Below are 26,573 nucleotides of genomic sequence, written 5' to 3' on the forward strand. Positions count from 1 at the left end.
CCATGCACAGAACAAGCTCTTGCGTATCGAATCAGTTGAGAGATGTAAACACCATATGCAGGTGAAAATGGAATATTGCTACATGAATATGGGGAGTTGACAATGGAGAAGTTTAAATCATCCCGTTTGTGATAAAGTTGAGGTGATAGTTTGCCGTTAATATCTACTTTCAATAAAATATCTAAGTATGAAGCAAAAGTGGACGACTCTGTGGTGTCTTTTATTTCGAGTTCACTGGGATATTTTAAATCGAGATATGAATGAAAATTATTGTTGTTAATAAATAATACATCGTCGATATATCTATATGACGAATTGAAGGCCACAGCAAGAGATTTTTTCTTCCCGCGTCTGGTGCATCAAAATTGGTACCGTATAAGTTTTACATTATAGGAATTATAAGATTGATCAGTGTTCGTTATCTTCACCTTTCATGAAAGCTTCCTGACACAGTGCAGATTTGACTTTGTTCAAATCATGGCCCCTGGGGATAGGAAGGGGCCACAATAGGGGATCAAAGTCTTACATAGAAATGTATAGGGAAAATCTTCCTTCTCAAGAACTACTGGACCAGAAGAGCTGAGATTTACAGGAAAGCTTTCTGACATAGTGCAGATTTAAGTTTGTTCAAATCATGCCCCCCCCCCCCCCCCCCCGGGTGTAGGTTGGGGCCACAATAGGGGATCAAAGTTTTTTTCTTGGGAATGAATAGAAAAAATCTTCTTCATAAGAACAGATGGGCCAGAAGAGCTGAGTTTTACATGGAAACTAGGGAGGGGGGGGGGGGTAGGTTGTGGCTACAATAGGAGATCAAAGTTTTATACATGCAAATATATAGGGAAAATCTTCTCAAGATACAATCAATCAATCAATCTCAAGAACCACAGGGCCAGGAAAGGAGAAATTTACATGAAAGCGTCCTGGCATAGTACAGATTTAAGTTTATTCAAATCATGGTCCCCAGGGATAGGATGGGGCCACAATAGGAGATCAAAATTTTACATACTAATATATAGAGAAAATCTTTCAAAATCTTCTTCTCAAGAACCACTGGGCCAAAGAAATTTATATGAAAGTTTCCTGACATAATGCAGATTCAAGTTTGTAAAAATCATGGCCCCCGGGGGTGGGTTGGGACCACAATAGGGACCGAAGATTTACATGCAAATATATAGGGAAAAACTTTAGATATGGGCCAAGGTGACGCAGGTGAGCGATGTGGCCCATTGGCCTCTTGTTTATATTGTAATAGGTGGTGTTTAAAAATGCATTGGTTAAGAGAAGCCAAAACACACATGGAAACTTCTCCTTATAGTTTTTTCCAAATCATGTGATGAAGTGTAAAAATCAGAGTCCTTAAAAGTGCCAAGGCAACTTTTAACGACTCTGATTTTTACACTTCATTAAATGATTTGAAAAAAAAAAACTATAAGGAAGCTTCCGTGTATCGAAGAATGGTTCAAAGTTTCGCAGTGGATTATACGGGAAATCTTTCTTTTCGGGATTTACAAATTCAAATTCATAACAATGCAATAATGCACTTGAAATGTCGATTGAAGTTTAAAAACCCATTTACACAGAATGAGTTCAATTGCAATTTATATAATATATTAAGAGGAAATATGGGCATGCTCTGTTGAGAGTTGTGACTCTTGTTCAAAGTCCCATAGGGGAACAATGCTCTTGTAGTAAACTTCATGCTATTAAACTTTATTTCCTCATAAATGAATAAAATTCTACAGTAATTTACGGAAACCCCTATAGTAAACTATCTAAATACGACTCACATGAATCATTTGTGTGTGAATTTCTGATTTAATATGTATAATGCAAATAGTCCATCTGCACTGTACATGTATTTTGATATTTAAAATGATAGTTAAAGAAACGTGAAAATTCACAGTCGGAACCAGAAAACATCTATGTTTGAATTTCGAGAATCCGTATCAAGTTCAAATCTTAATCTTCGAAATCGTAACATGATCGACAAATTTTATCGGGGGCGAGAGAAGAAATTACATTTCAAAATGACCGGATGGAATGTCACTGATATCAACATCTATGCGTTCCGGAGAGATCCTTCGTGGACTTCGTCACTGGTGGCCCAGTGGTTATAATGTTCACCTCGTGACCGGTAAGGCGTTGGTTTAAACTTTGGCCGCTAGAAGAGGTAGTGACTGGTCCTTTGCGTCTTATGAGATTTTATAACTGAGGATCCGTGTCATTGTAGGCATGGCTTGATGATGAACACCCCGTTACTACAACCCTGAGCGCCAAGCAATGATCTTCACCTACAATTTGGTCACGTCACAACATGTGTGGAACATTCTTGAAGGGATGTAAAACACAAGAACGTAATCATTGTTACTAGAAAATATCATATCAACTTCGAATAAACAAATTATATTATAATATCGCTGCAAGTTTCTAAGTTTATCTATTTTCAAGAAGTCACGTTGTCCAAATGTATCAATTTGCATGACTTGTAAACCAGAGTATCTGAAATGAAAAGTACAGTTGTATATATGTCATTATTTCTTGAAAAAGAGTATCACACCTCAAAAACACAATGAACACAGGGAATGGACTATGGAATTGTGAAGAGTAATGCTGAATGAACTTGGTTGTTTGATCTTAAATTGTTGTTAGGATAAAAATAAAACACACAAATCGGAGCGTAACTTTAAAATAGAAAAAGCAATAATAATTTGTCCGGGTTATATAATTTATTTCTTTAAATCATTCCATGACTGGCAGCTTCCGCAGCAGTGTTGTTGTACAATAGGTCGGTCACACAAACCGGTCTTCGCTACAAACGCTTCACAGGGCAGACTGTTTATTCTAACAAACAGATTGTCTTGGCAGTTCATAGGCACCGTCCTGGTAGGCGTGGGCGGCGTAGGAGCAAAAGAAACTGGAAGGAGGAATAGAATTTGTTTAAACCTTGTTTTAAATTCTCTTCCAAAATATCATCAACATTTAGATGTCAGAATGGATGGTATCAAATGATATTTCATCAGTGGAATCATGAATGATGTGTACAAAGCACTTGGTAGTCGAGTAATGTATTGCCGTTACACTTCCTCAAGCGCAAGCTTTGGTTGTTAAAACATGAACACACAAAAAATGTTTACTTAATCCATGTATACTCACTGGACTTTTTACAGCTGGCACAGCAAAAGTTCTTGACATTAGGGTCATAATTGCATATCTCTTGTGTATATTTTGCAATAAATTGGTCGCATTTAAACCCATTTATTAAAATTTTAGAGTCTCTGCAAAAGTCCTCCTCAGTAAAATCTGAAAGAACGAGAGCGCATATATAGTATCAGCCATGCAATATCAGGCCAAGCATTGTATAATGGCGGTCTGTGTGCCAAGTTCTGAAAAGCAAGTGTAAATTCTGGCGTCATTTTGACTAATGAACAGCTATGGGCCCAAGCAAATATATTGTAGTAAGCTGTTTTATATACCTAGTCAGAGCATTATGGGGAAATTCATACCGAGTATTCAAATTTTAAGATTGTACGCAACTATATGAATAGTATGCCCATCAAAATGAAAATAAAATTCCAAAGTAATAAGCGAGCGAAAACTTCTTCTATGTAGTGATTACACCTATATCCCGTATTATGATACAAATGCGAGTACAGACAGTGCCCCGTTATGCTTACTTCGATTACATGATTGGCAGCATCTTTTATAGAATATAGGATCCTGACATTGCATGGGAGAAGCGTCTTCCTTACACGACGCCCGCGGAGGCGGAACGTCAGGGAATGGACAGTTATCTAAAACATCGAAAAGAAATGCCATGAAGCAAAAGAAAATTAAGAAATGAGAATTCTTTAAAACTGTATGCCTGCGCTGAGACTAATTCTTAATATCCAACTGTTAGCTGTTTGGACAATAGCTAACTAATCAGAATGATCGTTATCGTGAAATAACCAATCAGTATTCTCGTTACCTGGCACGGTAGGCGCTTTTTCATCGCGGACGCATTTTCCAAGCTTACACCACTACAAGACAAAAGAGGTGAGTATAATATGAAAACAAACAAGATGAAAGTATAAATATATTTCAAATCGATGTTGTTTAATAGTAACGAAATTGAGGCATTTCTATTTTCATTTACCTTCTTGTCACCACAAGAAGTACCCATGGCGGCTCTTTGCTCACTTCCAGTAATACACATCTTCCGTCCAGGATCAAAACAGTACATTTTGTAGCACATTTCATCTGTGGTGGCAGGTGGCTGTTGAGGAATTCGAAATCATACATGTAATTTGCTATAACATGGTGCATAATAGATGTTTATATACTTCAATAACTCTGGACCAATAACATTGAGACAGACTTACGAAAGTAACATGTAGCAAAACAGTGGCTCTGAGATTAAAGTTAACTCGTTCCAGTTTTATCCGAGGTAGACATGATTACTTACACACATAAATGATGCGTTTCCGTATAGTTGTCTGCACTGAGTGTGGACATCCTCTAGCTGTCCTGGAGGGATACTGAGGTAAGGCTTCACTACCATCGTAGCGTAAGATGGACCCGCGTCGTCGGCCAAGCAGTTCCCTTTTCTTCGGAATATTCGAGCCCTGAAACAAATCAAAATATCTTTTCCTTGAGAATACCATGCACTGATGCAGCAATTTGTAAAAATAAAATAAAAATTCCAAAACAGTACAGATTCTCCTGTAACTTTGCTGAGGGATCATGACATGTGATTTGATGTTTACGAGTCATTTCACGAAATCAAGTACTTGGGTAAAATAAGGAATAATTATACAATATTTATGTGTTCAAACCGCTTACCTTTGTGTCAATAAATTAACATGATCCTCCATTTGAGCTATGGAGCAATCGGAAAATTTAAAACTGTATTCCTTGGTTTTGGAGTTTATAATTGCAGAAGATGGCGCCATAATGTAGTTCAACTCTCGTGGACAGTGTCTAGATACAGTATTGTCATCACCGTCATGGTAAATAACACCAAGACTGATAAAAACAAAAAGAATTGTTGTAGCCTGTGTGAATGGTCCACATCCTCTAATGAACACATACCGTACTATCAATGCTAAAACATAGCCTGACGTCACTCCTATATGCTTTTCTTTTTTAACCACGATATAACGCAAAAGTAAGGATAACGAACAGCGAGTAATCTCATAAATCCTAATATGAAGAATACAAAATTAAGATTAGGGCAAACACAGACCCCTGAACATACAAGAGTTGAGATCAGGTGCCTAGGACTAGTATGCATCATCTGCTGTTCAGTCGCAACACAGCCATGAGCTCCATATCTTGATAAGGTATACGGAGTAACCCGCAGTCAAAATCAGGGTGTAAAGAACGGTCTAACAATGGAAACATATCAGACAGTATTCGATCCCATGGTAAATTGTATTTACAAATTAGATCATTATAACAGTAATAGAATTTGCGAAATGTTGTCTTAAAACGAGACTGTTGAAACACCTATAATTTGTCATTAGCCTTCAGCACTTGCAGGTGATGATGACATATTGTTATATAACTATGGGATAAAATTCATTCTCAAATGATGTTAAAGAAGTTATAGTATTTAAATATGAAAGTATCTGGTTCATATTGCAGTACACAATGGCAAACAGTACAAAGTTCGTTATGAAATCTTAGTTTTTCATGATACGGGAATTAATGGCATACTGTCATACGTTCAGAGAAATCGGACGAACACACCGTATTTAATTTACATCTCGTTTAAGCTTCGTCTGTTACAGGTCGGCAGCGTACTTAGCATGCAAATTACAGATGAAAATTCAAGTCGCCAAATAAAATTTCTTTTTTGAAATCAAGAAGTGTTAAAATGCAGCTTTGTCAACATGTCATGTTTCAGTACTTGTCAAGTTACAGATCTGTTTTTACCTGGCATATTTTTCTATCTCAGAAGAAATGACTATAAAAGCTTTCTCTGAACGTGTAATTTTAATTTCTAACAAGTCATTGAAAACAATGCAAGTTATATAGTTACCGTTAAGTATTGTCCTTTATTGACTGTCCTCGTTAATGTAGAAAGAGCTGTTATTTAAGGAAATAATGACTAGATTGTAATAAGGATGTATATAGATAATGGAGGGATAGGGAAATTTGAAATTACATGTATCCCCCATGAATCCGCTGTTTAATCACCCCACAGAAATAAAGCACCCTATAGACATTTATCCCTTTATATATCTATATTTTGTAAGATAAAAGGGGTAGAGATTTTTATGCTTTGAATTATTTTCCATGCAAACCAAGCCTTTTTGTGACATCTTTTATGAGGTTATATATGTATATATGTATTGAACGTTCAAAGCATTATTATTGACAACATATTGTTGAGTTTAATTTTTTACTTTAGTAATACACTGTAGCTACGTACAGCTGATCTAGTCAAATCTGTTTTTTATACCGATAGCTACGTACATCTGAACTAGTAAGGTCTGTTTTTATAGTGATAGCCTCGTACAGCTGATTTAGTAAGATCTTTATATAGTGAAAGCTACGTACAGCTGATCTAGTCAGATCTGTTTTTATAGTGATAGCCACGTACAGCTGATTTAGTAAGGTCTGTTTTTATAGTGATAGCTACGTACAGCTGATCTAGTAAGATCTTTATATAGTGATAGCTACGTACAGCTTATCTAGTCAGGTCTGTTTTTATAGTGATAGCCACGTACAGCTGATTTAGTAAGGTCTGTTTTTATAGTGATAGCTACGTACAGCTGATCTAGTAAGATCTGTTTTTATACTGATAGCTACGTACAGCTGATCTAGTCAGATCTTTATATAGTGATAGCTACGTACAGCTGAACTAGTAAGGTCTGTTTTTATACTGATAGCTACATACAGCTGATCTAGTAAGGTCTTTATATAGTGATAGCTACGTACAACTGATCTAGTAAGGTCTGTTTTTATAGTGATAGCTACGTACAGCTGATCTAGTAAGGTCTGTTTTTATAGTGATAGCTACATATGGCGATCTATTGAGACTAGTTTCCTTGTGATAGCTACATTGTACGTATAGCTGATCTAGTGAAAACAAAGGAATCTCTATTGTCTAACTAAGTATAATATAGCATTCACTTAGTATAATACTGATCTACTGAAGGCAATGTGTACTAAGGTGTATGATTGAATGAGGTGTATGATTGAATGAGGTGTATAATTGAATGAGGTGTATGATTGAATGAGGTGTATGATTGAATGAGGCATATGATTGAATGAGGTGTATGATTGAATGAGGCATATGGTTGAATGAGGTGTATGGTTGAATGAAGTGTAAGATTGAATGAGGTGTAGGATTGAATGAGGTGTAAGATTGAATGAGGTGTAGGATTGAATGAGATGTAGGATTGAATGAGGTGTAGGATTGAATGAGGCGTATGAATGAATGAGGCATATGATTGAATGAGATGTATGATTGAATTAGGTTTATGATTGAATGAGATGTATGATTGAATGAGGTGTAGGATTGAATGAGGTGTAGGATTGAATGCGGTGTAGGATTGAATGAGATATTTAATGGAATGATGGCTATGGTTGAGGTGTATGATTGAATGAGGTGTATGATTGAATGAGGTGTATGATTGAATGAGGTGTATGATTGAATGAGGTGAATGATTGAATGAGGTTTATGATTGAATGAGTTGTATGATTGAATGAGGTGTATGATTGAGGTGTATGATTGAATGAGGTGTAGGATTGAATGAGGTGTATCATTGAATGAGGTGTAGGATTGAATGAGGTGTAGGATTGAGGTGTAGGATTGAATGAGGTGTAGGATTGAATGATATATTTAATGGAATGATGGCTATGGTTGAGGTGTATGATTGAATGAGGTGTATGATTGAATGAGGCATATGATTGAATGAGGTGTATGATTGAATGAGGCGTATGATTGAATGAGGTGTATGATTGAATGAGGCGTATGATTGAATGAGGTGAATGATTGAATGAGATGTATGATTGAATGAGGTTTATGATTGAATGAGGTGCATGATTGAATGAGGTGTATAATTGAATGAGATGTATGATTGAATGAGGTGTATGGTTGAGGTGTATGATTGAATGAGGTGTTTAATTGAATGAGGTGTATGATTGAATGAGGTGTATGATTGAATGAGGCATATGATTGAATGAGGTGAATGATTGAATGAGATGTATGATTGAATGAGGTTTATGATTGAATGAGGTGCATGATTGAATGAGGTGTATGATTGAATGAGGTGTATGATTGAGGTGTATGATTGACTGAGGTGTAGGATTGAATGAGGTGTAGGATTGAATGAGGTGTAGGATTGAGGTGTAGGATTGAATGAGGTGTAGGATTGAATGAGATATTTAATGGAATGATGGCTATGGTTGAGGTGTATGATTGAATGAGGTGTATGATTGAATGAGGCGTATGATTGAATGAGGTGTAGGATTGAATGAGGCATATGATTGAATGAGGTGAATGATTGAATGAGATGTATGATTGAATGAGGTTTATGATTGAATGAGGTTTATGATTGAATGAGGTGTATGATTGACTGAGGTGTATGATTGAATGAGGTGTAGGATTGAATGAGGTGTAGGATTGAGGTGTAGGATAGAATGAGGTGTAGGATTGAATGAGATATTTAATGGAATGATGGCTATGGTTGAGGTGTATGATTGAATGAGGTGTATGATTGAATGAGGCGTATGATTGAATGAGGTGTATGATTGAATGAGGTGTATGATTGAATGAGGCGTATGATTGAATGAGGTGAATGATTGAATGAGATGTATGATTGAATGAGATTTATGATTGAATGAGGTGCATGATTGAATGAGGTGTATAATTGAATGAGATGTATGATTGAATGAGGTGTATGGTTGAGGTGTATGATTGAATGAGGTGTATAATTGAATGAGGTGTATGATTGAATGAGGTGTATGATTGAATGAGGCATATGATTGAATGAGGTGAATGATTGAATGAGATGTATGATTGAATGAGGTTTATGATTGAATGAGGTGCATGATTGAATGAGGTGTATGATTGAATGAGGTGTATGATTGAGGTGTATGATTGACTGAGGTGTAGGATTGAATGAGGTGTAGGATTGAATGAGGTATTTAATGGAATGCTGGCTATGGTTGAGGTATATGATCTAGTGAGGACTATGCTACTTACTTGTGTCCTAACTCATGAGCAGCAATTCCAGCCGAGTTATAAGAGCCATGGTCCACAATGACAGACGTACTCATAGCTGTACAAATTCCGCTTAAGTAACTCGTTCCTACATCAAACATGAAATACATTTCAACACCCCATATAGGAAAAAAAACTTTAAGTTTGTCAGCTTTTTATGATTTTCTAAATAAATCAATATTCAGAAGTTTGTCCCAATAATTTCGTGTACATACCTAAAATATATCCCCGGCCATTGGTGGCGTCATATCTACGTAAAAAAAACAAATATCCAGTATTTTTATAATTTGATCATGATAGATTGGGGTACTGGACCCAGAGAGAAATTGCACTTACCATTTGCATGGAAGATCCTACAAGGGTGAATTTGAAGTTGAAAAATTACCACCTACAATGATATTTCACACCCCTTCGAAAATTTCTGAATCTGCCCCTGATACTACTCAAGTATCCATAATTGGGGGGGGGGGGGGTTTATACAGAATATAGCACTGCTGAAGAATAGAACAATGTTACAAAAATAACACTGTTACATTATATAGCACTGCTACAGAGTGTTATATTTTGTAATACTGCTACAAAATATAACACTGCTATAGAATATCTGCCACTGCTACGGAATATTCTGGTTACATGATGGAGCACTGATACCGAATTTCTGAGGATTCATTTTCACATCCCTCGAAAGTAAGATAATTAAAAACAAGATGGGAACACAATATGAGTCTAGATCCTTACAGGAATAGCTAGGGAATTTTAAAAACTTGTTAGATATTAAAATTGTATGACATGTCATGTCATAATATGCCAGAGTTCTCGTGCTGTGTAGATCCCTGTTTGTTCAAACAATGGAAAAGGAGGCCCCTTTTGAGGTCAATACAGGTTATAATATTTTTTTGTAATTCTCCGAAGAGCAAGGTTATTTACCAAAATAATATTGAAAGATGCATTCGTGGTGAAGATTTTATTTTCCCCGGTCGTGGGTCTGCAGTAAAGGTCGGACGTTGTTTACTTGACTTCACATAATCTTTTTTTAAGAATCATAATTTGAGTCTTGTCAAACTAACATGGAAGTATCCTTCCAAAATAGATATTTGAAAATTTCTTTCGTAGGTTTAGCAGAAGGCACAATTACAGTGTAGGTGTCCAAAGACAGCAGATATTCATTTGTACCTAAAGCAGAGGAAAATGTCTCGCGTAAATGTAATGTTGGATAAGAGCGTCTTGTTTTACAGCACATGCCTCGGATCAAACTATTAGATATGTACAATTCTGATAGATTGGTTTACATGTGAAAAGAATAAATATATCATTTATTACATTCTGATGAATGCCATGCAGTTTGAACTAAAAGATAATTTGACCAACAATGAATTCAAAACGGCGTACTGTGACATACATGTACATATATTTGAATATGACCTCTCCTTTTAGTGTATTCCATTCGCTAGAATTGACAGGCAAGGAATACTGCAGCTTAGTGGGTGTTACATATACTGAAGTGACACAGATGATAGATGCTTTCATATGTATACACAAACGACGCTATATGCACTTCAGTGGACAAATATACGGAGAACTAATGACCCTTTCATTCGAGCCGAGAACCCCCTTCATTGATATCAAAATAGCACCTCCGTGGAACTACTGACAATGCATATGAATCAATAGTTTTGTTTTCTAACTATAGCACTAAAGAATGTATACCGACGATAAATCACGTGGTAATGAGTACTTCTATATGTAAATAGAGTCCACACTTTCATGCAAATTGAACCACAATAAAACAATTTATGAAATTGATATACCGTAACATTGCTGCTATTTTGTACCTGGTCGTCATCTTTTGAACTCGGGAGCATAATTTGCATAGTAATTAAGATCCACAATTTCATAATTTTCTCTCTGTTGCAATTTTCGCCCAGCTGTCAGCAGCATTGAAAGGTTGGAAAGTTACAGAATAATCTTCAGATACTGGCGCCTGCAGGGCCTTGTTACTATATTATACTGTACTACTCAGGTAGCTTAAGCTATATGATGCATCGTATCGGCCTCAAAATTATCGAAAATTATATAGTATTTAGTTAAATTAAACATTTTAAAACTTAACAATATAGCACTATCGAAATAGAAAATGTGTTATTGGGTTACAATGTACATACATATTGGTATAAAAAAAAAACCAAATAAGTAAAATAAAAAGATGTTCTATTACAACGAAATAACAAAAATATTTTTTTGTTGTTGTAATAGAACTTCTTTTTTATTGATTTAGTTTTGTTTTTTTATCATTTTTATTTATTTGTTCTTTAAACTGCTTATTTCCTTAACTTTATTGCATCAGTTTTAATTATGTTTTATCATGAATTTTAACAAACCTTCAAATCTTAATGACGTCACAATGCTTTACGTAGCATTTCAATATAGTGTTTTCAGCCATTTGAATTGCAGGTGACAAAATATTAGAACATATACATGTACTACTCCCTTAATGAGTGCGGTGTTTGATTGAAATTTAATTTACATATTCAAAAACTATATACATGTAATTATAAACCACACAAGTGATATTTCACAGGAAATTTGAATTCCAATTTGCAAAATCCGATTGGATCTGACAATATTTAATGTCATTTCTAATCTTAGTGGTCCAGAACCTCTTGTAATTAATATCACGAAAACTTCGGGAAAGAAATAAATGAAGAAAGAACTTTGCATAAGTGATGTGACGTAAGATATTTGGTATCATTGTCTGACTTCTTAAACTCAAAAACAAAAGACGAATTCAGCTACTTCATGCATATACATGTATGTGTCAAAACACACAATTGTATGATCGACATGTGGATTTTGAGAATCTTGGAGAAGTGCTTTATCATTGATTGAGGGATGGTGTATCGCCGTTTCCCCTTTCTAACTTACTCTGTAAACAACATGGCATGGTCATGATGCGGCAAATCCTTCTTTGACTTTAAGAAATTGGTCAATCCCAGAAGCGTGGAGCTGCCGTCCACCTTAGACCGCCTATCGCCACCCTGTCTGTATGTCATCACAAAAGGAAGATCGCTGGTATTCTGTAATCATATGATAATTCCTGTCAACTGAACGCCCAGGTTCCACATCACTTTTTTGACACTTGATATAAATTAACGTTACACAAATACTCGACAAGGGACTTGATTTTTGTGCAGGTTGGCTAGAGGTTTTACCTTTGCTATGAAGAAACCGGCCAGACGGATAGAAATGGTAAATCCAGTATTGTTGATTGATGAATATCGAAGATCCATCTGAAATAAACCAAAAATACGATGACTGAAAATGCAGCTACATGTACGAATGAGTTTAATGCTTATCGTAGAGAATGAGCAGTGATTTTCACTAGGTGAACTTTTGTACTCAAAACTCACCCCATTTACTATATGTGCGAAATAGTATTTGAGTTTTGTCATTGTTTCTTGTTCATCTCCTCTGTGCCTCTTGTAGAATCTGAAACAGAGTTTAATAAATATTAGCAAATACACATCCAAACCTCCGAATTTAGCCAAGATTAGCGAATACACATCCAAAGCTCAGAATTTTACAAACATTAGCGAGTATATATGGTATTTAAAAAGCGCTAGCGAGTTCATATCAGAGAGAGTATGACACTAACTAAAAATGAAAGTAGGCAGTTCAGTTTACTTTCTCAAAGCCTATAGAATGGTACATGAGGTACATGCAGTTATGAATTACAAATGAATAGTGTACTAATCATAGGTGAATCATTTAAAGAACAAGGAAGTCAATATTTACTATCTTGAATTCCATGCCAGATTTTGGGACTTAGGGACAAATCAAATCAATCATTCTGCAGGTAAAATGAAACTTAATTAATCTAATTCTTAAAGACAATATTGATACTGTAAATAGATTACTGATATTTTAGCATAATTTGTAAGCGCAAAAGGAAACGTTTTAAAAGCGACATTGAACACTGATAAAATGGATAGAGATAAAAATAATGACCTTTCTGCACTTTACCGGCACAAAATCTTATTTGTCTGGACCTATATATCATAACTATTTCTAATACATATTTTATTAAAACTTTAACCACTGAATTCATTAACAGCGTAATTAAGCCCTAATTTTTACTATTATCTAAAACTAGTATGTAACAGAACTTTTTACTTTTTATGTGAATTAATTTTTTAACGAGTTAATAAGTAAAAAAAAATGCTTACAATTTTAGAGATGCTATTTATCTCTCGATAAGAAGTAAGCTAAGTTAACATATGACATAAGAATGTACACAAAAAATCCATCCGCCAAAAATATATTCTGTAACTAAACGTTTCGTAATGAATCTAAATTATAAATGATTTTTTTTAGGAAAATGTAAGCTTCTACATATATAAGTTAAATATTTTCTATTGCATAGAATTATTTTAAGAGCTATCCTCAGTCCAGACTATAAATGCGGACTTTACATCGCTGTTGCACTTAATGCAGTCTATTTCAAATATTTTACTCAATTTAAAATTTCTAAAGGTGAGATTGAGGGGATTGTAAAGAGGTATCCCTCCGCAGAATGTTCCGCTCTAACCTGTAGTCTCTGGGTATTGTTTAACCTGTAGTATCTGGGTATTGTTTAACCTGTAGTATCTGGGTATTGTTTAACCTGTAGTCTCTGGGTATTGTTTAACCTGTAGTCTCTAGGTATTGTTTAACCTGTAGTCTCTGGGTATTGTTTAACCTGTAGTCTCTGGGTATTGTTTAACCTGTAGTCTCTAGGTATTGTTTAACCTGTAGTCTCTGGGTATTGTTTAACCTGTAGTCTCTGGGTATTGTTTAACCTGTAGTCTCTGGGTATTGTTTAACCTGTAGTCTCTAGGTATTGTTTAACCTGTAGTCTCTGGGTATTGTCTAACCTGTAGTGTCTGGGTATTGTTTAACCTGTAGTCTCTGGGTATTGTTTAACCTGTAGTATCTGGGTATTGTTTAATCTGTAGTCTCTGGGTATTGTTTAACCTGTAGTCTCTGGGTATTGTTTAACCTGTAGTCTCTAGGTATTGTCTAACCTGTAGTCTCTGGGTATTGTTTAACCTGTAGTCTCTGGGTATTGTTTAACCTGTAGTCTCTGGGTATTGTCTAACCTGTAGTGTCTGGGTATTGTTTAACCTGTAGTCTCTGGGTATTGTTTAACCTGTAGTATCTGGGTATTGTTTAACCTGTAGTCTCTAGGTATTGTTTAACCTGTAGTCTCTAGGTATTGTTTAACCTGTAGTCTCTGGGTATTGTTTAACCTGTAGTCTCTGGGTATTGTTTAACCTGTAGTCTCTAGGTATTGTTTAACCTGTAGTCTCTGGGTATTGTCTAACCTGTAGTCTCTGGGTATTGTTTAACCTGTAGTCTCTAGGTATTGTTTAACCTGTAGTCTCTAGGTATTGTTTAACCTGTAGTCTCTGGGTATTGTCTAACCTGTAGTCTCTGGGTATTGTTTAACCTGTAGTCTCTAGGTATTGTTTAACCTGTAGTCTCTGGGTATTGTCTAACCTGTAGTCTCTGGGTATTGTCTAACCTGTAGTCTCTGGGTATTGTTTAACCTGTAGTCTCTAGGTATTGTTTAACCTGTAGTCTCTGGGTATTGTTTAACCTGTAGTCTCTGGGTATTGTCTAACCTGTAGTCTCTGGGTATTGTCTAACCTGTAGTCTCTGGGTATTGTTTAACCTGTAGTCTCTAGGTATTGTTTAATCTGTAGTCTCTGGGTATTGTTTAATCTGTAGTCTCTGGGTATTGTTTAACCTGTAGTCTCTGGGTATTGTCTAATCTGTAGTCTCTGGGTATTGTTTAATCTGTAGTCTCTAGGTATTGTTTAACCTGTAGTATCTAGGTATTGTTTAACCTGTAGTCTCTAGGTATTCTTTAACCTGTAGTCTCTAGGTATTGTCTAACCTGTAGTCTCTAGGTATTGTTTAACCTGTAGTCTCTGGGTATTATTTACGCTGCTTATTTTCGTCACTAATGACTAATCAGTATACTTACTTCTTGTACACTTAAAAAAATCTCATTTTTGAAAATAAATGAGGTATAAACTGCGACGCTTCACCCCGGCATACTTCCTGAAGTGTGATAGACTGTACCATTCTTATTGTCCGTGAGACTGTACCATTCTTATTGTCCGTGAGACTGTACACTTATGTGATAGACTGTACCATTCTTATTGTCCATGAGACTGTACACTTATTGTCCGTGAGACTGTACACTTATGGTATGTGAGACTGTACACTTATGTGATAGACTGTACCATTCTTATTGTCCGTGAGAATGTACACTTATGTGATAGACTGTACCATTCTTATTGTCCATGAGACTGTACACTTATTGTCCGTGAGACTGTACACTTATGGTATGTGAGACTGTACACTTATGGTATGTGAGACTGTACACTTATGTGATAGACTGTACCATTCTTATTGTCTGTGAGACTGTACACTTATGTGATAGACTGTACCATTCTTATTGTCCGTGAGACTGTACACTTATTGTATGTGAGACTGTACCATTCTTATTGTCCGTGAGACTGTACACTTAAGTGATAGACTGTACCATTCTTATTGTCCGTGAGACTGTACACTTATGTGATAGACTGTACCATTCTTATTGTCCGTGAGACTGTACACTTATGTGATAGACTGTACCATTCTTATTGTCCGTGAGACTGTACACTTATGTGATAGACTGTACCATTCTTATTGTCCGTGAGACTGTACACTTATGTGATAGACTGTACCATTCTTATTGTCCGTGAGACTGTACACTTATGTGATAGACTGTACCATTCTTATTGTCCGTGAGACTGTACACTTATTGTATGTGAGACTGTACACTTATTGTCTGTGAGACTGTGCACTTATTGTCTGTGAGACTGTACACTTATTGTATGTGAGACTGTACACTTATTGTCTGTGAGACTGTACACTTATTGTATGTGAGACTGTACACTTATTGTCAGTGAGACTGTACATATTTTGTTCGTGAGACTGTACCCTTACCTAATGCCTGTGAGACTGTACACTTTTTGTCTGTGAGACTGTACACTTATTATCTGTGAGACTGTACACTTATTGTATGTGAGACTGTGCACTTATTGTCTGTGTGAATGTAGACTTATTGTCTGTGAGACTGTAAACATATTGTCTGTGAGACTGTACACTTACTTTTTTTCTGTGACTGTACACATTTTGTCCGTGAGACTGTACCCTTTCATATTGCCTGTTAGACTGTACACTTACTTATTGCCTGTGAGACTGTACACTTACTTATTGCCTGTGAGACTGTACACTTACGTATTGCCTGTGAGTCTGTACACTTACTTATTGCCTTTTAAACTGTACACTTACTTATTGCCTGTGAGTCTGTACACTTACTTATTGCCTGTGAGACTGTACACTTACTTTTGATATAAACTGTTATCAATGAGCACAAGGACCTCCACAACATACGGTCTCTTCGTACTATAGTTGACGTCATGCAGCATGTTTTCCTGGAAATCCTGGAATGTGTGTCTGTCTGTTAATTGGACCATTCTCCTGTCCATGTAAGACATTTCATGCCGACCCGTCGATGCATGCCAATCTGTAAAATAAAATTCAGTGGAAGTGACTCAACTCTCTCATGTACAATTTTACAAAGAATTCATGGACAAGAGGAATATTTGGTAAATTTTTATTCAGTTCTATGTCAGATATTCTGTATTTAAGATTCTCTTGAAATCACCATACCAAATATTCTGTATTTAAGATTCTCTTGAAATCACCATATTTCTTAGAGTTACACTTTCTATGTCAAGTAAGAGCTATGTTATTTTTTGTTTGTCCGGAACCAAAGTTAGACAGAGCGTGATTCTGAAAATTGCAGATTTATTCACACTATTTTGGATATTCATGTCACTAGGTAGAGAAAATATGATTTAGTTCTGCAGTCAGTTGCATTTAATTCTGCTCATTTGTTCTACAAGACATAATTATGTTAGACAATGTGTAATTTGTATTTCTCTCATTGCTTGCTCGAGGACCGCTAAATGACAACCTAACTATGGTAATTAGCAATCCTGGATGGGGACGACAATACCTGACGCATTTTAGTTCCACTTTGACGATTTAAAATATTGCTGACAAACTACCTGAGTTGTACCAACTTCAAGACAGTATCGTTTTCTACTTCCTTTCGAAATGGAAAATTAATTCCGTGTCAACCTAATTAAATAATTTCCCCTATTTCTGGTCAGCTCTGTGGAATAATGTGGTAGGCTGCCTGTCTGTAGATCATGAGTGTTACTCTGTGCATTTTCACTAAAATGCTGAATAAGGTGCAGCATCGCACACAGATTACACTTTTATATACAAAACATATTCATCGCGCGTCAATTTTCCTTAAAACAAATCACATGAATGGATGTTATGTGTTGGGCACCTTATCCTTATGAGTACAAACTGATATTCGCACATCATGTATGACATGTATAGCATTTTAAAGGTGAGATATTTGCAGGCCAGACATATTTGCACATAGTCCATCCGTCCATATATCACCGTGAAAAGGTAGGAAAACAGTTTTCGTGACAGAATGAACAGATTTATACGGCATAAATACGCACATGTGATGTTTTATAGGTTTCTATTAGGCCAGTGTAGCTTTAACGAGGACTTGTGGGAGGTGAGGAGATTGTCCGTTATATATACCTGTCTCCCCGTGACAACGCGACCCCATCGCCAGCGACATGAAATTCAATTTACTTCCTGTGTATTATGTAGGCATCATCAGCTGTTCGTAATTCATTACACAACGTTAAGCATTCATCTCCGCCGGTATCGTTGCCCCGAATTGACCTATGCAGTACTTTTGTTTAGAGTGTGTAAAAGGAAATAAAAGGCAATACTTACTGTCCAAGTACTTACTGTTGACATAAGAGCTTCGCTTGACGATTCGGTGGTTGTGTGCAGGGGTGATGCTGTGACTTAGGGGACCATTGGGCTCCAGGACAAACGCATCTTTACCCGCCACTAAAACACCTTCCTGCAAAATTCAGAATTTTCTTGGTATTTTTTATTTATGCAATATACCCCAAAAAAAAACATCAGGGGTTATAATACGTCCTTGACATATTCAAGATAGAATGACGTGACTTTATGAAGCTGCTTTAGTCCTCACCAGTTGTGTCTTTGTGTTTGGTGTTGTGGGGTCTAACCTAATGGAGAACGCGCCCTGTTTATCGGTAGTATGATAAAAAGCTATATCCTGAAACAGAGAGTCATTGTATTGTGTATTGTTATACTACCAAAGCTGAATCGTTTCCAGACCGAGATGATATTTCATTACCTTAACATCTATATAACATAGCACTCACCTGAACATTTCCGTATTCACAAATTGTGAAGCCTTGATCTATGACACAGGTCGGAACATTAAGGTTTATATTATCGTTTCTTTTGAGTCTTAATGTTTGGATTTCTGGGATGCCGTGCACGGTATATTGCACGTGTCGAGGGTGATGATTTCCTATGTGCCATGGTATATTTAACGTGTAAGTTTGTTCTGCAAAAAAAAAAATGAAAGGAAGATATAAATTCAACAGTTTGCTCAGTAGTATAACAATTGAAAGTTAGACTTTTTGTTGCAGTTTCTACAGACGTAATTAAAATCAATGTGTTTTAGTTATTCGAGACAAAATTGTTGTACATATTCTGATATTTGAAAAACGAAATATGGCATTTTGATTTAAATCCTTTTCTTAACCACAAAATTAAAATTTGAAAATAATTTGTCTAAGTGACATCGTTTAACCTTCTCCAATTTGTCGGATACGCAAAGGTTTGAGGTTTTCCCGCTACATTTATGTAAGGTGTAAGAAGACAACCTTACCTCACTAATATATTTTATGTAAGTATATAAAGACGAATAGCTTTAACATACATGTACCTATGAGAAACTTCCGCTTTTAATAACACTGTGAGATTCTGGTCCCCCTCTTTAACGACAACTGATTTAAAAAATTTACGCAACCTTTGAGGTCTTCAATATACGAATGTTATCATTTTCATCGAAACTGTCAATTCTGGTATGTGATGTAGTTGTTTATTTGACGCGCTTCACCCTCACAGCCTCGGTCCTTGTCAGTGTTGTTAAGATTCTTGACACTGTAACTTTGATGTGTGGTAGGGGGCGTATCCCATGATGACGTTACCGTGAAATACGTTCAATGAAACACATATAAAGGGATTCAGTCAAACGTGGATAATTACATATTTATTACACCAACAGTCATTAATGTCGAAACAAAAAGAAATTTGAACATATCTGCTTTTATGAGTACTTTTATATAAATATCAAACTATTTTGACCCGCATCAAGTTTGTAACTATTGATAAAAAAAAAACCGTTTGATATCGAATGCAAGATTTTAATTTCACAAAGATTATCGCTGCTTGACTTTCCCTGGATTTTGATATATAAAGAATTCAAGAATTATGTATCGACCAAATTATCAATCAAATTTAAGTGTTCTGAAATTTGAACCACTTTTCATTGTAGCAAAGAAGAATCAAGTTTTAAAAAAAAATTGTAAATTATCAGATACTATAAATGAGAGTTAGGTTTCTGGGTTAATAATCACTCTGTATCTCTTCAACATTCATGTAATATTTTCTATTTACCAGATAGCTTGTACACTTCTGTCCATCTTCTGTACACTGTTAGAAGAATATAGTCTGCTGTCAATGTTTCTACTACGGAAACGTTATCTGTACAACCATAAATGGCACATCGTAAAATCATATAACAAAATCAATCAACGTTTCCTTTTTCGGACCCCGCCAGTCAGCATGCCATGACTATCCGGAAAAACTGACCACAACTGGAGAATCAAACAGACCTTTATGTGGATCGCTCTTATAATGGGAAAATATAAATATCCCAATCCTTCAATACAAACTACACAGGCTTGATAATAAATTGAATTTATAACCCCCTCCTTTATCTAAATGAAAAGTGGACATTGTGATTTTTACGTGAATACAATAAATCAGTATCCCTGTATACCCGTCATGTTCAACATAACATATAAACCACCGATGTTGACCATTTTCACACCTTCCACGACCGCTAAAAGATTTATTAACTGTACTAAAGACCTGCCGAGATTTGTGTCTCATTATCGGAATATATGGGTTTTGGTTCAAAATGTGTCAATAATCTGAATATATTTGCATATAAAATTCGTAAGAAGATTTTAATTATCTGCCACAATCAGGAAAAGAGACTAGTACTTAAGACCTTGTCATTAATTACGAGGTTTGACAGACGAGTAAATACACTGAGGGGCATCTTTTTTGTTAAAATGTACGAATGTTTCTCATCAGCATCATTTATTATTTACATAAACAGTTATGTATATCTGTTTTCAAAAGTTGAAAGCATTATGAAAATTTCTACTTTTCACTGCTATTGTATCGATGCTCTAATATGATTTGCATTTTGAGGAGTCAGGAGTACAAACTATAATATATTCGTGACGATATATTTAAACTTTTATTACTTTTAAATTCAACTGTGGCTGAATTCACACCTGACAAGATGCTAGTCGCTTCATTAAAGTCGCCATGTACATAGAATTATCCTTTAGAAAATTAGCATTTCTTTCAAAATCTAAATCGTAGAAGCCATATTTCCTGGTTCTAATACAGAATAGAAATGTGTTTTTGTTTTCAAGATAAACGTATATTACGCAACACAACAATAGCAATTATGCATGTAAATCGTTTAGTGCAAATGAATTGGATATATCAATTAAGAATACACATAATATCGTGTTATATGACATTGTTACATAACATTTACGACTTATCAGCTCGGCTCCTTTGTACACACACGGCGTGGAGTTTTTTGTTTCATTGTTTTGCATGCACTTTTCACCATAAACATCGACTAAAGAGCATTTTGGTTTTTTTATTAACAAGAAATTGTGAATGCAATTTGTCAAAAGAAAAAAAAATCTCATCTGTTGAAAAGTTATACTTGTGAGTAACAAGGCCGGAGATCTGGTGTTGCACGAAAGGCGAAGATAACGAATAATGATGTTTTAATTCCACTTGACGAAAAATTGTAAATAATTCATAATTTTGTCTCGCACTGAACTACCGGTCTACGGTGTATGTCGTCTGTCAGTGAATGCACTCAATCGGCGTATTGGATAGTACTGAGGTCAATAATACCAAGTTATACCAAGTTAGTTTGAATAACAGTTGACGGATAATATTTCAGTGCATGCACTTTCATTTTTCTGTACATTCTGGTTAATTCTTGAAATCAGAAAACCGTCACGAATATCAAATCCAAATTTACCAAGAACGATTTTGACTTGCTCTTATTTGCATTTATTGTACGATCATATGTCAGATGAACACAAGTTAATGTACATGTATAGTTAATGACAAGTGGTAATTTAAATACACGAAAGCGCAGTTGTATTTTGCGCTAGACGAGATATGTTCAGTCGAGGATGCGCGGATTTGAATCATGGTGATCATTGCCCCAATCTCCTCTGTTGTAACACATATAACTGTACCACTCTGCCCCGGTACAAGGCACGTGTCGTCCTGCGGTAAAACAGTACTTCCGCTGTACATGTGGTTTAATTAATTTTCGTGGGCATCAAATTTCGTACCTTAGCTTAAAATATAGTTAGTTATTGTGTAAATTCACGTACATTTGAACTTTGTTATGTCCTTTGTTATACTCACTTCATTTGATCACTTGATTTCGCAGTTTTTCTCACAACCGAAAACAACAAAAAATGGTGTTCAAGATAACGTTACAGTACAGTGTATATTGTACCCTCATTGAATCATGCCCCCTTTTTTGCAGTGAGTCAAAGAACCATCACCGAGTCAATTATATGGTTTTAGTTTGTCATTAACACAAGTGTCACACCTAATAGCTGGTAATAATCATACCATGGAATTCTATTTTGATTAATTAACCTGAAATACGGTATCTGTTACCTAATCACCACAAGAACTGTACTAGCGATCCCATTATACATAATGTCAATGAATTTCATTGTGGATACGATAAATGGCAAACCACTTCTTTGATCTCGCAGTGATGATTACGAATTTTAACATTTACCTATGCTTTATCCGTAATAAACCTATGCTGTTTCAAGGTACTTTATTTCTCAATAAAAACACTGACCTAGCAACTTGTCATAAAAACCTGTGTATTACAAATGTTATTAAAAGCAATACATGGAATGTTTGTATGGTAGGGGTGTACAATAATTAAACAGGGGAGGGGGGGGTGATTTCTGCAAAATCGAATATTCGATTTATCCCAAAAATTCCCCATTTTATATATCCTCATAACACATTTATTCTTTAAATAGAACATGCATTTAAATACACGTGTGATACTGAGAACAGTCAAATACACGTGCAACACACAATGGCACCGGTCAGCTGGATTGTTCCTCCAAAACCTTGTATAGGCAAGAAGCTATTGTAAAAACTTTGTTTTATGTTAACTTTATATCTAGTAAAGACTCTTATGGCTTAGTGTGCATGGCCGCGTTGGATCGGTAGCCATCGCTTTTTGCGACATAATTGGCACAAATCTATCACGATATGTACATAAGATGGTTTATTCCATTATAATGTATTTACGGACAAACAAGCGCCTTCTTACGCTAGACATTCCGTACAATGACTTCACTGGCACACAGAATCTTTTTTTTTTTCTTTTCATTTTTATGGTTTCTTTTTATAGTTGTTTTAATGATATGCGACTATTTCAGACAGTGCACATTTTCTAGATATTACATAGTTTAAATATAATACATACCTTTTTCGTTTAAATGTCCCGCACATATTAATATTCCGGAGAATTGGATAGTCAAAATAAAATATAATGCTATATAAACTGGATTTCTTGAAGCAAACAGTTCTCGTTCTATCACAGACATATTTTTCATTTATATCAAGAACTCAGTTTCCACAAGATCATCAGAATTCTATATGACAGTTAGATGTCTTTAAGGCCGTATTGAATAGAATGTTGGCAAGTTCCTAGTCTTTAGAAGCTGAAAGAGGCAAGAAGCTTTTAATCACAAATTGTGAACTAATTCAGTGAAAAGGAAAGCTGTCCCTTGATATCGGACCAGGAATTCAACAGCACACAAAGTCGCAGATTTTGTTGTGGCTAAAGTCCCGCTTCCGATTGGGGCTGTTTCTTTTACCGTTCTTCACAACTTGTAACGGTGAGCTGGACCCGGAGTTTAGCGTGCTCTCCATCCGTGTTCTTACATATCCCTTCTACCGAGGCTGTCAGCTGGACTGAAGAAAAGACATGTCTACCGAGTCTTACTGGACGAATGATAAAGAGCCGTCCTCACTATGACAAGCGATGAGAGGCCGGAAGGGATTTGTATGCGCGTGTGTACCTGAATAAGCACTGTATATATACCACACAATGCACACAAACTTCACCTTAAGCTAAGAAATTGTCAAAAAAGTATGGTCTTCATTCTTCCTTAATTTATATAAGCAAAATTAAACCAAAACATAAACAAAACAAATTACTGATAGTGCAACAATTACTCATGTTCTGTATTCTCGTAAAAATGATCTAATTCGGCGAAGAATTCATGATCAAGCATGTTGTGGTAATCAGCAGTAAAATGCGGCTTTTAGAGAAAGGATCTAATATCTTGTATGGTCTATGAAAAGACTATACATTTGTAGTTCAAATGCGACATTACAATGCTGATTAAAATGTACGACTTTGGTGTTTATTAGTTTATTTACTACAAGACGCATCAGGGAAGATATAGTATGTAAAAGATCGAAATTTAGAAAAAGAAATTCACCGAGATAAAACTATCTTCTTAATTAATTGAAAGAACGGTGTCTATTATCTTTCATTAATATTTGCAATTTGTGTGACTAAAATATTTTTAATGTTGCAAACCCAGTCATTTTTCGGTATATATAAGATACTGTAGTGATTGTTGATGCATAGGTTTATAATTTTTGTCCTTATAGACGCACTTCAGGGCAGAGAGAAAATAAAGAGCATGCGAGTTTGCGGCTTTGTGTTAATATTGTAATTCTCGATTTAAATAATACATAAGACCTAATCCAGACCGAAATAACCAGAGTAGTGTTTTGTTATTTGGAGCATCTTCTGTCATTTGCAAATTAATTTGTAAATTGCATGTGAATACTAGTAACCAAAAAAAAAAAAAATCTTTTGGGTTACTAATATCTTGTTCATGAATATACATGAGGCTTTTGTGTGGAAAAAGTTTTTGAAACATTAAAAGACAATAAAAACTAGATACACTGAATCTTTTCAGGGCTGTAATTGATCACGAACATGTCATCAGAGCTTCACCCTCGTCTTGTGTCAGTATCGACAATTTCTTCACATGATCCCCAAAAACGCACCTGTTCAGCTCTCAGTTTATTAATTTATTTCACAATTAGGTATGATAAATGACAACTTAAGAAATATAGGGCAAATTAAGGACAGCTCTCAATTTATTATGGTAAATTAAAATGTTATAGTTGATTAAAATTTCATTGAAAAGCCAACAAAAACATTCTTCGCAGTCTTTCAGACAGTCTTAAAAAAAACTGAAGAGACGTTGTCAAACAAACCAATAGAAGACTTTATCATAAAAACGTTCAATATCTTATAAGCGAGAGAACTGAAACTTCCTTATATTTCCTGCATCTGCACTCTTTAATTCGTTACGACTCCGTAACACAGGGGAATTTTTAAAAAAAACTCTCCGGTTCAAAAGCTTTAAATTCATTACTTTCTCCTACTTATAATGCAATTCCATGCTGTTTTTCGAAATGGCTTCTTCAATAATTAAGGAAATATTTAGATGCATCACACTAGACAGCGGACGAGCAATGTACTATAATATATCTGTTTGAGTACAAGACTTGGAGAACACATTTGGATGCGTGTAACAGGAATTGCGGTTATCTGTAATGCGGATGGTCACCCTCATAGCTACATGTAATATATTGATTGTGAAATATGGTTTTCTCTTCCGGTATTTTGCATTTTTTCCCATATTGCTGTTGGAAAAGCTCTCCAGGTAATTCCCCTTCAGCATTGGAAATCTCAGAAATTCTTCCCCAAGGACCTCAGCTTTTATGTCTAACCTTGGAAATCAATAGGAACATGGATTAAAAAACGAACACTGAAAAATATCGGTATTGTATTTTCCATATACAAATCGACTGTAATATCTCACCCTGACACAGGAGTGGTTTTTGTTTGGGGGGGGGGGGGGTGAAGTTACCGTCATTTTCGGTTGTAATTTGTAATGGGGTTAATTAGATTAAGAGGATTATGTGCATACTGAAACCTGAGGACTGCCAGTCAGACTTTGTGTCAAGTATCGGGGCTTGCTGTACTTCTGTATTACTACGCGTGACCAACAGGTCGTCTAAAATCCTGCTGCTTGCCACTTCCATCTTACCAACTAAAATCCTGCTGCTTGCCACTTCCATCTTACCAACTGATTTCCGGTCCATAGGGACGTTAGCCAAATACATACAGCTACACGTTAGCCAAGTATCTACAGAATTAAAAGCCATTACGATATCACCATGCGTTATTATAGGATTAAACATTCTTTTTTAAGAATTTATCTATGTATAAACTCTGGACGGATATCATACGCACAAACTGAATAAAAATGCGAATTACTTTTACACTAAGTTTGCGAGTAAAATCTCCGGAGATTACACATTGATAAATTGTTTTTAAAAAATGTTTAATTTGGTCCCTGTATTAAAAATTTCAAAAAGTTGAATAGTTTTCCTGCTGAGTATCCATACATTACGTTATTTCTTTTTAGGCGCGTATGAATACATCATGTTTTCGGGTTTCTTGATGTTTTAATATTCATTCACCTTTAGTTTTGACCAATCAAAACAATTGTAATAAATATCATTGAAATTAAAAAGTAATATATACAGTGTATGTTCTTATACCATTAAGTCAACATATTACAAATTCTATGTGTGTTATAATTTGCAAATACAATATGTCGTTAGGTTGAATGTAACGCATCGATAGCATTCGACCTAACGACAGATTGAACTTGCAAATAAGATCATTATGACAACCATAGCATTTGTGAAATGCTGATTTAATGGTATAAGAACATACACTTTAAAATTCCAATGTTTATTTATTACAACTGTTTTGATTGGACAAAAATAAAAGTGAACGAGAATTTGCACATTAATAAATCCGAAAACACGATGCATTTGTTTGTTAAACAGCGCTCTGATTCCA

General features: G+C 35.5%; 1 protein-coding gene across 4 annotated transcripts; it reads right to left on the bottom strand.

The window, feature by feature from the left end:
• Positions 1 to 2,707: 2,707 nt before the first annotated feature.
• On the bottom strand, positions 2,708 to 23,762 carry LOC125681797 (A disintegrin and metalloproteinase with thrombospondin motifs adt-2-like). Of its 4 annotated transcripts, none has more exons than XM_048922023.2 (17): positions 23,094 to 23,762; positions 18,604 to 18,791; positions 18,408 to 18,494; positions 18,155 to 18,272; positions 16,652 to 16,832; positions 12,622 to 12,700; positions 12,424 to 12,501; positions 12,137 to 12,288; positions 9,430 to 9,464; positions 9,197 to 9,302; positions 4,822 to 5,004; positions 4,445 to 4,604; positions 4,136 to 4,255; positions 3,968 to 4,019; positions 3,675 to 3,791; positions 3,154 to 3,300; positions 2,708 to 2,914 (listed from the first exon to the last, which is right to left on the bottom strand). In XM_048922023.2, exons 1-17 carry the CDS (start codon positions 23,221 to 23,223, stop codon positions 2,727 to 2,729), a joined length of 2,121 nt encoding a protein of 706 aa, XP_048777980.1. In that variant the 5' UTR covers positions 23,224 to 23,762; the 3' UTR covers positions 2,708 to 2,726. The 4 variants fall into 4 exon arrangements, with proteins under 4 accessions (XP_048777980.1, XP_048777979.1, XP_048777981.1 ...); XM_048922022.2 differs by having other exon boundaries at positions 18,140 to 18,272; XM_048922024.2 differs by lacking the exon at positions 3,154 to 3,300 and having other exon boundaries at positions 18,140 to 18,272.
• Between the last annotated feature and the right edge of the window lie 2,811 nt (positions 23,763 to 26,573).

This window comes from Ostrea edulis, chromosome 2 (assembly GCF_947568905.1).
Source record: "Ostrea edulis chromosome 2, xbOstEdul1.1, whole genome shotgun sequence".
In the NCBI taxonomy this organism is placed as follows: domain Eukaryota; kingdom Metazoa; phylum Mollusca; class Bivalvia; order Ostreida; family Ostreidae; genus Ostrea; species Ostrea edulis.

Bases quoted from the DNA above. Each gene is read 5' to 3' on its own strand.
- LOC125681797 (XM_048922022.2), bottom strand. From the start codon at position 23,223: ATGAAAAATATGTCTGTGATAGAACGAGAACTGTTTGCTTCAAGAAAT. The intron at 12,502-12,621 runs GTGAGTTTTGAG...GGTTTATTTCAG, and splicing joins TCGCACATATAGTAAATGGG to ATGGATCTTCGATATTCATC. The intron at 3,792-3,967 runs GTAACGAGAATA...TCGATGTTTTAG, and splicing joins AAAAGCGCCTACCGTGCCAG to ATAACTGTCCATTCCCTGAC.